This window comes from Polypterus senegalus, chromosome 13 (genome assembly GCF_016835505.1).
Source record: "Polypterus senegalus isolate Bchr_013 chromosome 13, ASM1683550v1, whole genome shotgun sequence".
Lineage (NCBI taxonomy): Eukaryota > Metazoa > Chordata > Cladistia > Polypteriformes > Polypteridae > Polypterus > Polypterus senegalus.
Window position 1 is genome coordinate 87,208,346 of NC_053166.1, and position 11,463 is coordinate 87,219,808.

General features: G+C 38.0%; 1 protein-coding gene across 1 annotated transcript in view; it reads right to left on the reverse strand.

The window, feature by feature from the left end:
* The window catches only part of LOC120542060 (V-type proton ATPase catalytic subunit A-like), a 55,426-nt gene extending 44,248 nt beyond the window's left edge, over positions 1 to 11,178 (reverse strand). Inside the window, exons 1-3 of the mRNA XM_039774178.1 lie at positions 11,067 to 11,178; positions 6,250 to 6,331; positions 3,719 to 3,847 (exon numbers count right to left, since the gene is read on the reverse strand). Of these exons, the coding sequence (XP_039630112.1) occupies positions 3,719 to 3,847; positions 6,250 to 6,331 (211 nt within the window). The 5' untranslated portion in view covers positions 11,067 to 11,178. The remainder of the gene's footprint in view (positions 1 to 3,718; positions 3,848 to 6,249; positions 6,332 to 11,066) is intronic.
* Between the last annotated feature and the right edge of the window lie 285 nt (positions 11,179 to 11,463).

Consider the following 11,463-nt stretch of genomic DNA (forward strand, 5'->3'; position numbering starts at 1 on the left):
ATTAAAGTTTTGAAGAATCGGCATTCTAAGGTTACTGATGGCTTGGCATCTATTACAGAGCTGATCGTGTGGCGATTGGTTACTTGGAGAAAGAAACAGAAAGACAGGAATTGGGGGTTAGTATGTTTGAGAGAGACAGTACTGCTGCAATAAATTATTTTATCGAAGGTCACACACGGTGCAGCAAGCATGTTGCGGGAGGCTGGAACAATCTTTGGACAGGGCACCAGGTCATCGCTAATACTGTGCCACCATGTTTAATACATGCTTTAATATCTATCATTATGAAAATTATATCAAGTATACATCTTGTGAGCTGGGGGGCTGAATGCACCCCTAGAGGATATAGCTGCTCCTTGGAAAACCCCTCCTAAAAACGCTGACAGACTACCTTCACATTGCTCCCTTACTTGCTGAGCTTGTGTGTGGGCTGGTCTGTCGCGCAATATGCTTCCCAAACGGTACTCCATATACTTAAAAGCCTGAACACCTGTCAGTTTTGGAATTGATTGTTTGCTTTTCTCTCTGTCTTTCTCTCTGACATTCTCTGCTCCTGGTGGAACTGTCATTTCTGTCTTGTCATGGAGTACGTTTAAACTTTTGGAAAAAGAGACAAATGTTCGTTTGCAGTGTTTGAATAAAGCTCCTGTCTCTAGAACCTCCTGTGTTTCTATGCAAATCTGTGACCCAAGCGTGACAAGCTTAATTTTTAAATTGTTCAGAGAGCTGTAATATCATGAATGTAATATATTCTGTGTCCTGTCAGCGGAAAAGAAAGTCCATTTAAGAAGCACATAGTGATTCTCACACATACATAAAAGATTATAAACAATACGAAGCATTTAACGTGCTACTTTAGTTACGGGATCTGAGAAACTAGTAAATTAAATGATCTTAAGATGAAGTTTATGACGTTCTACTTTAATGACAAAATAAAGTATGTGATTAAAGTGGAAATTTTGAGATTAAAGTATGCTAATACACTACCATATAACACTCAGATGGTGGGCTAGGACTTGTCTTTTCACAGCGACGTTGATATCCGACCTCTTCTTATTTATTTCGGGCACTTTGAGACTTTCTGAACTTGAACTTTCGAGTTTATCTGCCACTCTGTTACTTGATCAACTTCTTTTAGTTGTTTATATCACTATTTAAGCCAACAAATAGTTTGTTTTTCATTGCCTCTAATTGGTATTCGCTGAAATTCTTCTTTTTCCCCAGTGCTTTTGCCATTGTCTTTTCACAGAATGCAAAACATAAGGGGCTATTTCTTTTGATTTACATATTCAAAGAGACGTAATTCGGGGAGGGGTCTGGAAGGGATGGCAGGCATGCACACGAGTGTTACTTTTTACGCAGACCAGGATTTATGGAGTATAAGAATGTGGAAGTTGGCGTATGCACAGATTTATGCATCTGGATTTTTTTGTGCATACGCACGTTTCCGCTTTTGTCCATATGCTATGTTTAAGTGTGAATTATATGTACGGCGTTATGTATGAGGCCCCAGGTATTTTTGCCATTTTCTACATGAGCACTGAAGTCTTCCTGTAGTAGAGTCAGTAGATGATAGGTACTGTTTTGTGCACAGAATCCAATATCTATAAAGGGGCAAATAATCAGAATAGTTTTTCCTCTCTGAACCCTGTAGTTGTATTGTGATGATCCTCTCCGCTGGTATCAAGCTCCAACTGAAACCCAACAGAGCCTCTCCAATAGGGCATTTCCAGAGCAGAAGAAAATAAGAAAAAAATAAAAATTGTGTTTGTCCCTTATCAAGATTTAAATTGCAAGAGAAGTATACACTAATATGTACACATTGTAAGAGACGGACTGGCAGCCCAACCTCTGCGGGATTTCCAGGATACGGATAAATAGGGGGAAGGCAGCTTCTTTAGGGCACTGCCTCCCCTGAGATGGTAAATGGCAGCTCCCCAGGATTACAGTGGTGCCCCGGATTCCTGCAGGGTAACATGGGTTCTTTATCTCAGCCCTGTTGGGTGCCATGGGTAATGCCAGGGGGTGCTGTGGAGGACTTATATGAGACAAGGTTTTTACCTAACTCGGAGGTGTTGGCAGGCCATGTGGGTGGAAGAGCAGAAGTACTTCCAGTTTGGCCAATATAAAAGCAACTACCTGAAACCCAGTTGGGGAGCCAGAGTTGGGCGGAAGGTGGACGAAGTTTGCTGGGAGGAGTAGACGAGAAAAAGAGATGGAGAGAATCATTTGTGTACCTAATTACTTGTGGCTGTGGTGATGGAAAGCATTGTGAAGGGTTTCCTCACAATAAACAAATCATTTTGCTTTTAACTTGGGTCCTCAGTATCTGTACTTTTAGGTTTGAGGAGTGACAGTGCCCTCTAGCGGCCACAACATATAACATACATTTCCTTATTCTATTTGCAGATATTTTATGTATTGAAAAGTCAAGCAAAATGACACCTTTTATTGGCTAACCAAAAAGATTATAATATGCAACCTTTCGAGGCAACCCAGGCCCCTTCTTCAAGCAAGATGTAAGCATCCTTACAAGATCTTTCCCTTACCTATGCACACAGAAGGAGAAAGACTAGCAATTCCTGCTCTTTGACCTACCTGCACCACAAGATATGTCCTTCTATTAAAAAAGGCAATCAGCTTACTCGGTAAATTGTTTAATTCCATCATCAGCTCCGTCACTGTCACCAGCGAGGAATTGCTCTAGTCTAACCCCTCTGTTTTTCACATCATTACATGAGGAGATTTGGATGCGCACCTCCATCCAACTCAGAAGCAAATAATTATCAATTAACTAATTGGGAAAACTCCCTGTCCCTAAATGAATGAGGAGGCTTGTGACTTCTATACAGCAGCTGGGAGGTATCATAGCAGACATTGAAATGAAGGCATGTTCTCTTTCTCTCTTTCTCCCTCTTTTTCTACCAAGCTCCACTCTCATCCTGCTAGTTCTTTCTAATATTCTTCCATATTATGTAAGAATATTATACATCACATATAATGTGACACATTTCTTTCTGCATTACGTCTGCAACTTCATTTCCTTCATGCAGACGTAAAAACATTTCATACTTGTTTCATACTAATGATACTGACTCAAGCAATTCAGGAAACCTTAAATTGTCAAAAGTGATGTGGAATCCAATTTGAAACACCCTACAATATGTTTTTATATTTTATTTAATTTTCAAAAAACAAACTCTGTATGGATCTCCTGTCATAAGGTTAACATCCATTATATCATAGACCTCTGCAGTTGCCTTCTCTATGCATATTACTGATCATTGACAACATCCATGTGATTCCTACAAATTTAACAAAAGTGAAGTGTTTAAATGTTAGTTTCTTTAAAACTGGGCCTTTTTTTCTTTTTACAAAGCTCCACAGGCTACCTACAAGACGTGTCTATGCAATTTACTCTCATAACTATCTGTGCTAGCTGTCTATGATGGTTTGAAATTTAACTTTACAGTACACCATCTATTGGAATGTAATGTATTAGGTAATGCATTGCATTTTTCCCTCTAACTGTTGGCACACCACAAGCAGTACTTCTTTTATGAATCCCATATGAAATAACAGATACATAGCAACCAAACAGACACACAGCCACATGTTCTTGTATAAGGTGAATATGTTTTCTAAAATCACCTCATGATGGATCTAATGGTGAAAGATGCCATAAAAACAAATAGTAAAGCATTACTCTAAAGGATACAGGTTTCTTCATACACCTGCACTGTGGCCATGTCTCCTTCTAATCGAATGATCTCTCCAACCAGTTCAAAGTAACCCACTCTGACCAGTTCATACATGGCTGACCCAGCCATTTGAGAAGCAATCACCACTATTAGAGAGACAGAATGCAGACTGGATTAGTAAAGAGCAAATACATTTACATATGATGCAAATTTCAAAATACTGTAACACATTGAATACTCACTACAATACAATTTACTTTATTTATTAAAGACAACATATTTAAAGTTTCGGTTTGGAGCATATAATAAAATGAAAAACATTGTGATGCATATTTAATCTTTTTTTCACAATTGTTTTCAAATAATTACTGCAAGCATTTAGAATGTACCCAACTATATGATGTTAAACAAAACCTAGATGTATATAAATCATTTAGTCTGCTTTATTTGGTTATTTTAATTTATTTTTTTATTTTGCAGCCTGTCTGCATTACTCACATCTAGGCCTTTGGACCTACACCTTTTAAATGAACTTGTGCCAGATACTGTTTGTTAAAACTGTCATAGTACGTTATGTACTGCATGATCATCTAATGATTGTAATGTGTGTATATAGCATCTACTGTATTTATAGATCTGCCTGTTATAATAAGCTACTTTTGTTGAGAACATTCTGGATTCTGTTCTTGCTTCTACTATTAGAGAGCTGATATTGTGGAATATAGGCAGCATTTCATATTTTAAAGAATCCTGTAATTGTATGAAATTTACTTAAATGCTATATGCTCTACTTCCAGATTCTAAACTGTAAAAGGATACACACAGAAAAACATTAGCACACTGAAAAAAACATTCAGTGCCCTGCCACAATTTGTCACACCTCCTAGGGACCACAGAGAAAACCGTAAGGGAATGAATGGGAACTCCAGATGCATCAGAGCTTGTTTTTCTTTCAGGGAAGTGTCTGGATAATGACATATCCCAAAGAAACATGAATCAGCCTAATTAAGCCAAATACAGGAATTGGAGGACGTCCCCTTCTTGTCACCTTCAAAAGGGGACAGTGATGAGAAAGGATAGTTCATTTTTAGCAGACAGTGAAATATGAACTCTGCGTAGGTTTTGAAAATTGCCTACTTCTTGTTTGCAATAAAAGTTACCTAGTTAACTAGTTACCTGTTAGTTAGGAAATAGGCATTTGAAGAGCATAGAACACATTACATTGGCCTAGGATAAAGCATCTTGAAAGAAGATGTGTATTCTGTGCGTACTGTACATAAATACATTTAAACAGAACACATTTCCATCATAATTAATTTTAAAACTTTATCTAATGTATATCCATCACGGTTAGGCTAAAGGCATTGATATAAGTCACTGTTTCATTCTAATGTGTAAACCTTAAGTATTCCTGCCTGCTGAAAAGCATTGTTTGCATCCTTAAATCACTTGGCACAATTTGTTAATTTGTGTTTTTCGCCAGTTTTTACATTTTGATTGTAATTTGTTGAAATTTGATGCTGTAGATCTGACTGTTCGCTCAACAGTAAGACTCTTTTTAAACATTGTAAAGTCGGGAAGTCAATACATTTGTAGGGTAGCCTAAACCAAAAGAGATGGGCAACAGCAAAGGGTTAAAACCGAGAGATCGAGAAGTACCTAAACCAAATGGATACAATTCAAGTCAGGAACTCAATAGATGAAATCAGAAAACATGAGATATTCACAATAGGTCTAGAAGAGTTTTTTGTTAAGCGCAACAAGGTAAAGACGCAACAGAGTGGGCGCCCATTTAAACCATCGCTAATATTGCCAGCTCGTGACGAACAAGGAGGCCACGCCCCTAACAACGAGAACGGTTACCGTGGCAACTGGAGCAAGCTGCGTTGCACTCAAGGCACATGAGACAGCCGCAGAAGGAAAGTAATTCAAAATATAACACGTTCGACATCTACCTGAACATAATACCTGTTTTTAAAAAGACCAAGAACATCTTCTCAGTTGTAATCGTTTTAATTGTAAATGCAGGGGGGAAAAAATGAATAATCGATTTTCTTAGTTTACTGTATTTTTCTCCATGCGGATATTGCAGAAACATTTCAGAAAGTGCTGCCTGCCAACTTCTATGCCAGTCCCTGCTGCTTTATACGGAGAAGCAAATCAGATTCTTAGGCAAGATCTGTTAGAAATAGTACTTCAGAGAAATAGAGTCTTTAATAGTCTGTAATACAAATGTGGTAAAAACAGATTAGTTCTGTATTATGAGGAACAAAATATTTTATTATATGCTAGCTGCTGGAGTGTTTAATAGTATACAGTAGCTTAAAATATTGTGTATAAATTCCACATTTTTCAAACTTATTAGCTGTACTTTGAAAATAATAAATTTAGTGTCTTTCTTAAACTCCATAGCCCTCATTCATGGTTCGTCAAAACTTTGGAGTTGAAATTTTGTCTTTGCATTTAGACAATGAACTTATAATGTTATTGGAATATTAACTAATTATTTTAATAAACTGCTGTCCAGATTTAGGCATGCTTTTCTTACCTGGTCCAGAAACTCCAAAAACATATCCTATCATGCTCTCCTGTTCGACATCAGCAATCTTCGGTAGTTTTGAAAAATCCATCTTCAAAAAATTATTTTGAAAAATTTGTATTTGCTGTTACATCATTACAAAAATGGTGCAGTAATTAATCATAATAAAATAATAATAATAAAACAATCAATCCATTTTGTAAACTCGGCATTCCAGTACAGAGTTGGTAAATAAAAAAACAGCCTTGAAGGTGTGGTAATTGCTTCCTTGGCATCCTCATGCAGACATTCAAATGCATACACTCCTGGGGAATTTATCATTCAGATATTATGAGTCAGCCACCTTACTGACACCCCACTACCCATCATTACTGTCCTTGCCAGTTCATTCACTTATTCATTTTCCAAACACACTTAGCCCAGTGTGGTGTTGTAGGAACCTAACGCTCATCACCAAATCTAAGCCATTCTCCTACAGCTTTGAGACAACAGTGCTTATCACTGTAGCACCAGGCAGAAACTGACAAGTTTGTTATTCACTCTTCAGAAGGTGTCTTGTTACAATAATTTTTGTGCCATTTTTCTCCCGCTCTCTGTTTACTGATATCAGTTCTTGAACAATTCTTGCTAAATACAGCTGATGCTCTGTTTGTGCAACTCTAGATAAGATTTTGTGATTTACAATGAAGTCACGTGGAGCACTTGGCACTAAAGAAGGGATATTTTTGAGCACTGAAGCATGTTACAAAGACACTTCATTTGGATTGTCTCTGGACACCCACCTCGATTTTGAGCATTTCTGCCTTTTTTGATCATCTTTTCAAGTCATTCCAACAATAACTCTCGCTGAATAACAATATGATTAACTTTTTGTTTTGTTTTCCTGATAATGTTGCTCATGCTTACAGTTTGTTTTTATACGGTGGCGCAGTAGATAGCACTGCTGCCTCACAGTTAGGATTCCCGGGTCCTCTCTGCGTGAAGTTTGCATGTTCTCCCCGTGTCTGCATGGGTTTCCTCCGGGTACTTTGGTTTCCTCCCACAGTCCAAAGACATGCAGGTTAGGTGCACTGGCGATTCTAAATTATCCCTAGTGTGTGCTTGGGGTGTGTGTGTGTGTGTGTGCGCCCTGCAGTGGGCTGTCCTCGTGCCCGGGATTGGTTCCTGCCTTGTGCTCTTTGCTGGCTGGGATTGGCTCCAGCAGACCCCCGTGACCCTGTAGTTAGGATATAGCAAGTTGGATAATGGATGGATGGATATATATTTATATACTGTATATGACTCCAATGTCTGTCTGTCTGTATGTCTATCCACTTTTTACAAGAGAACTACTTAACAGTTTTAGTTTTAGTTTAGTTTTTCTTTTCTATAATTTGCTTGAACATTCCAGTTGATTTTGCGACTTTTTTCATCGTGCTAAGTATCATGGTACCAATTTATTTGCAGGAATCTGAGAGAGAGGCTGTGGGCCAAGGGGAGGCCCTCCTCACTAAACTGCCAGACTCCGTTTCAGTCATTCTACCTCTCATCATATGTTGGAGCTTACCTTGCCTCCAATTAGCTAATGATACCTGTTTGTTCAGGAGACATTCTCATCAAGAGATTGTTAAGGAGTAACGTTTGACATTTCTGAGAGAGAAAGATCAGAGCTATGTGTGTTTTAGAGTGTAGCTGCTGATTGCCAGAGATATCATCGCCACATGCTTTTTTCCCCACGCGGGCCAACGTTTATTAATTTTTAAAGTTTGCCCTGTTTAACTACTACGTGAGCTCAGCTGCAAGGGACAGATAATTATTAATACACAGTGACTTACTGAGTTCTCATTTTGAACTATTCTTATTAATTCCTACTTTATGACATACATATACCCTCTTTCTAATTATACTATGGGAACTAACCACACACAGGCCAGATAAGTGTTTGGCTCACATGAGGTCTGTTTAGAGCCGTAAAGTTACCTAAAACACATACAAACATACACACACAAATACACACTCACAGCTTTGCTCAACCAGAAGGAGAATGTGCATACTCCACCCAAACCACAAGCGGGCATGTGGTTCAAATTCAGGGCGTTGTATCTGTGAGGCAGCACTGCTAACCACAGAACACGCACCACTTATCAACTCATATTTTTATTAACACACAAAAGCATTTGGAAAGAGAAATTATGAAGTGAGGAGATTCGATCCTCTAGATGCACTAATTTGTCTCAAGGCAAACATCTTTAGCACATATGGTGATAAAATCCATCAGTGCACAAATAAACAAAGACTGATAACATTCTGGTTTTGATGACTTCATGTCAACTACTTATGAATGATAATCTTTTGCATGAATGTTTCCTGTTATTTTACATTTGAGGAAAACAAATCAGGCAGGAGATAAAGCAGAAAACTGACAACTTTCATGTGTTTGTGACATCAAAAATGACAAAGTTCTTGATATGTGCCTCAAATGTGTCACTCAGAGAAATTTTCAGAGATTCACAATCACGAAGAGTAACAGTTTAGTCTTTAATATGGACATTTACTAAAACCAAAATGGATGCTCATTTGTCCAACATAACGCTCATAAAGAAATAACCCATCAAGCTTTAGTCAAGGCAACAGCTTTGCCATATTCAGGTCAAATATTTAAGTTGAGACAAATACGGCATAAAGAAAAGAGAGAAAGAAAAAGCTGACAATGGTTGCAAAGTAAAAAATATTAATTAACATATTATTATTATTGTTATTATTATAATTAGAGGGCTCCACCCCCTGCTCACTCTGCTTGCCAACCCCGGGGGATGGGTGCCCACTATCTCGTGGCTGAGCCACTCGAAGGGCGTTGGGGCACTCCACAGTTAGAGAATTCAATTCTGTTTAAAGAGTTGGTATATAGAAGAGCATGTGGAGTGCAGGAGGAAGACAGTTTGGTCCTTAGTTATTATAGATAAAATATCAATTACTTGAATACTTCACTGAAGCTGCCTATTTTAAATACCAATGAATAATAAAACGTGTAAAAAGTAAAAGTAGAAGTAAAAAAGCAAAACATAATAGAAAGTGAATAAAAGTTTAAATTATTTCTGTTCGCATATTGCCTGGAATATTTTTCTCTTTTTCTTTTACTGGACAAGTCTCTTTGTTCTTGATTTTTATTAAATGCAGCTGTTCTTTGTTCACTTCCTTTTCATCAACGTTCATTATCAGCTCTTGCTGCTCTTTTTCGATCCTGATCTAAAGTTTGATGTTCTTAAATGGATTTGGTTTTCTGCCATGCCATTACAACCGACTGTATTGAAGTGCAAATTAGCATTGAAAGAGTCACGTGGTGGTGTGTAGAGAGCATGTGCGCAGTAGGAGTAATGATTGGGTGAGCGGTGTGGAGGGGAGTGTGGTCAAGGGTAAATAATGCAGACATACAGATCCAGGATCCAGGGTTTTGAATCCATTGAGTTGATTTCAAAATTTTATGTATGTTAAAAACAAGCATTTGTTAGAGTCATTGGGGCCCTATAAGCTTATGCCAGCAGCACTGGCTGTAAGACATAAAGGAATTCTGCAGGAGATGCCAGTCTGTTACCCGGCTAACACATTCACACATAACCTAAATGGTTAAGTTTAGAAATGCTAATAAGTATAGCTTTGAAACGTTGTGGTAAAAATCAAAAATACATAGGCATAATGATGTGATACTGAGCTGAGCAATTACTGTTCATATTATTTTTATCATTATTATTATTGACATAATTTGTGTTTCTACATGGGCTCAATGTGAGTTTCAGTGTATGCCTGGGCAGACCCATTGAGTGTTGGTTCCTGACTTTCACGCAACTCTTCCAGGAAGGCTTTGGCTTCTATGACCCTAAACTGAATTAAAGAGAAGCAAGAATGTTATATTATTGTTATTACTAGTATTGTTCATGCTGTTATTATTTGTTGAATACTATAACAATAAATGTAGCCATTGAAAACAGTCATGACTTATTTCCTGATAGGAAAATTAAGAGAGCATCAATACATCGGTGTTACTTGCATACGCCCTAGTTTCATGTGCCAAAGTCTTATTTTATTAAGAACACCATCAAAAACAACACTAGGAAATTAGCATAACCAATTCCCGATTGCAAACGATCTGCAAGCTTTGAATTGCAATTTCTCCAAGGTTCAAACTGTAAGTAATAGCTTTGAATATAGCAGCATCAAACGGAACGGTGCATTAATTATAAGAAAAACAACATAACATTTTATTTGAAATATATTTAGCTAGTTAATGAATGCAATACTTGCGACTTTAAGTTAACATTAGGCATCACTTTACAGTAAAGTGTGGTTTGAACCTAAATGTCTTCTTCCGTCTAACGCACTTATTCCTTCTCACGGTGAGTGAGACCATTTCTGTTGGAACTACCGCGACATTCGAGTAAACGCGCAATACAAATTTAAGCGTTCGCAGCCTTACCTGTGCACACGGGAAGGACGTTTGTGCTGCGCAGTGTGTCCTGATTAGTCAGCGCTGTATGGGCTTGATGATAGGATGGTAATGAAAGTGCACGTAACCTTGATGTATTTTTTCCAGTTTTCAATGATGTGTGATGCCATAAGAAGTTTTGTTGTAATACACAAAAGAAATAGCCTACTAAACCGGCGTGTAATTAGTAAATTCTGTCCACCAACTCCCCAGAGGTTATTTTAATTATATCGTGGTGACCTTCATCCTTACATTTTTGCCATGATAATAAACCATAACGACAGAATCCACAAGAAAGAAAGAAAGAAAGAAAGAAAGAAAGAAAGAAAGAAAGAAAGAAAGAAAGAAAGAAAGAAAGAAAGTGTACCTCGGATTTAAAATCTCCGTCAAGTAGTCACAATCTCAGTCGGCAGCTCTGCGTTGGGCTGCGTGCAGTAGTCACGTCCGTTCCTTTCTGACGGTCACCTCTGTACTCTGTCTTTAAAACGGTTCTGTTTACATATAAAGATGGGTAGGTGACTTGCATCCTGTTCAATCCGGCGGCCAACTCGCGTGTTGCCGCTCCACCCGGTTTCACCAGGCAGCGAGGCTGAGCCCAAAACAGGAGGAAGAACTGTAAATATCACAGACTGCAAAAGGAGACACAGATGCTATCAGCACCACTGATACCAACATGGACGGAAAGTTGTTTTATTTGTACATTGTTCAAAGATGGACAAGTATATGAATTATTAAAAGGGAGACCTAAGAACCTTACTGGTGAA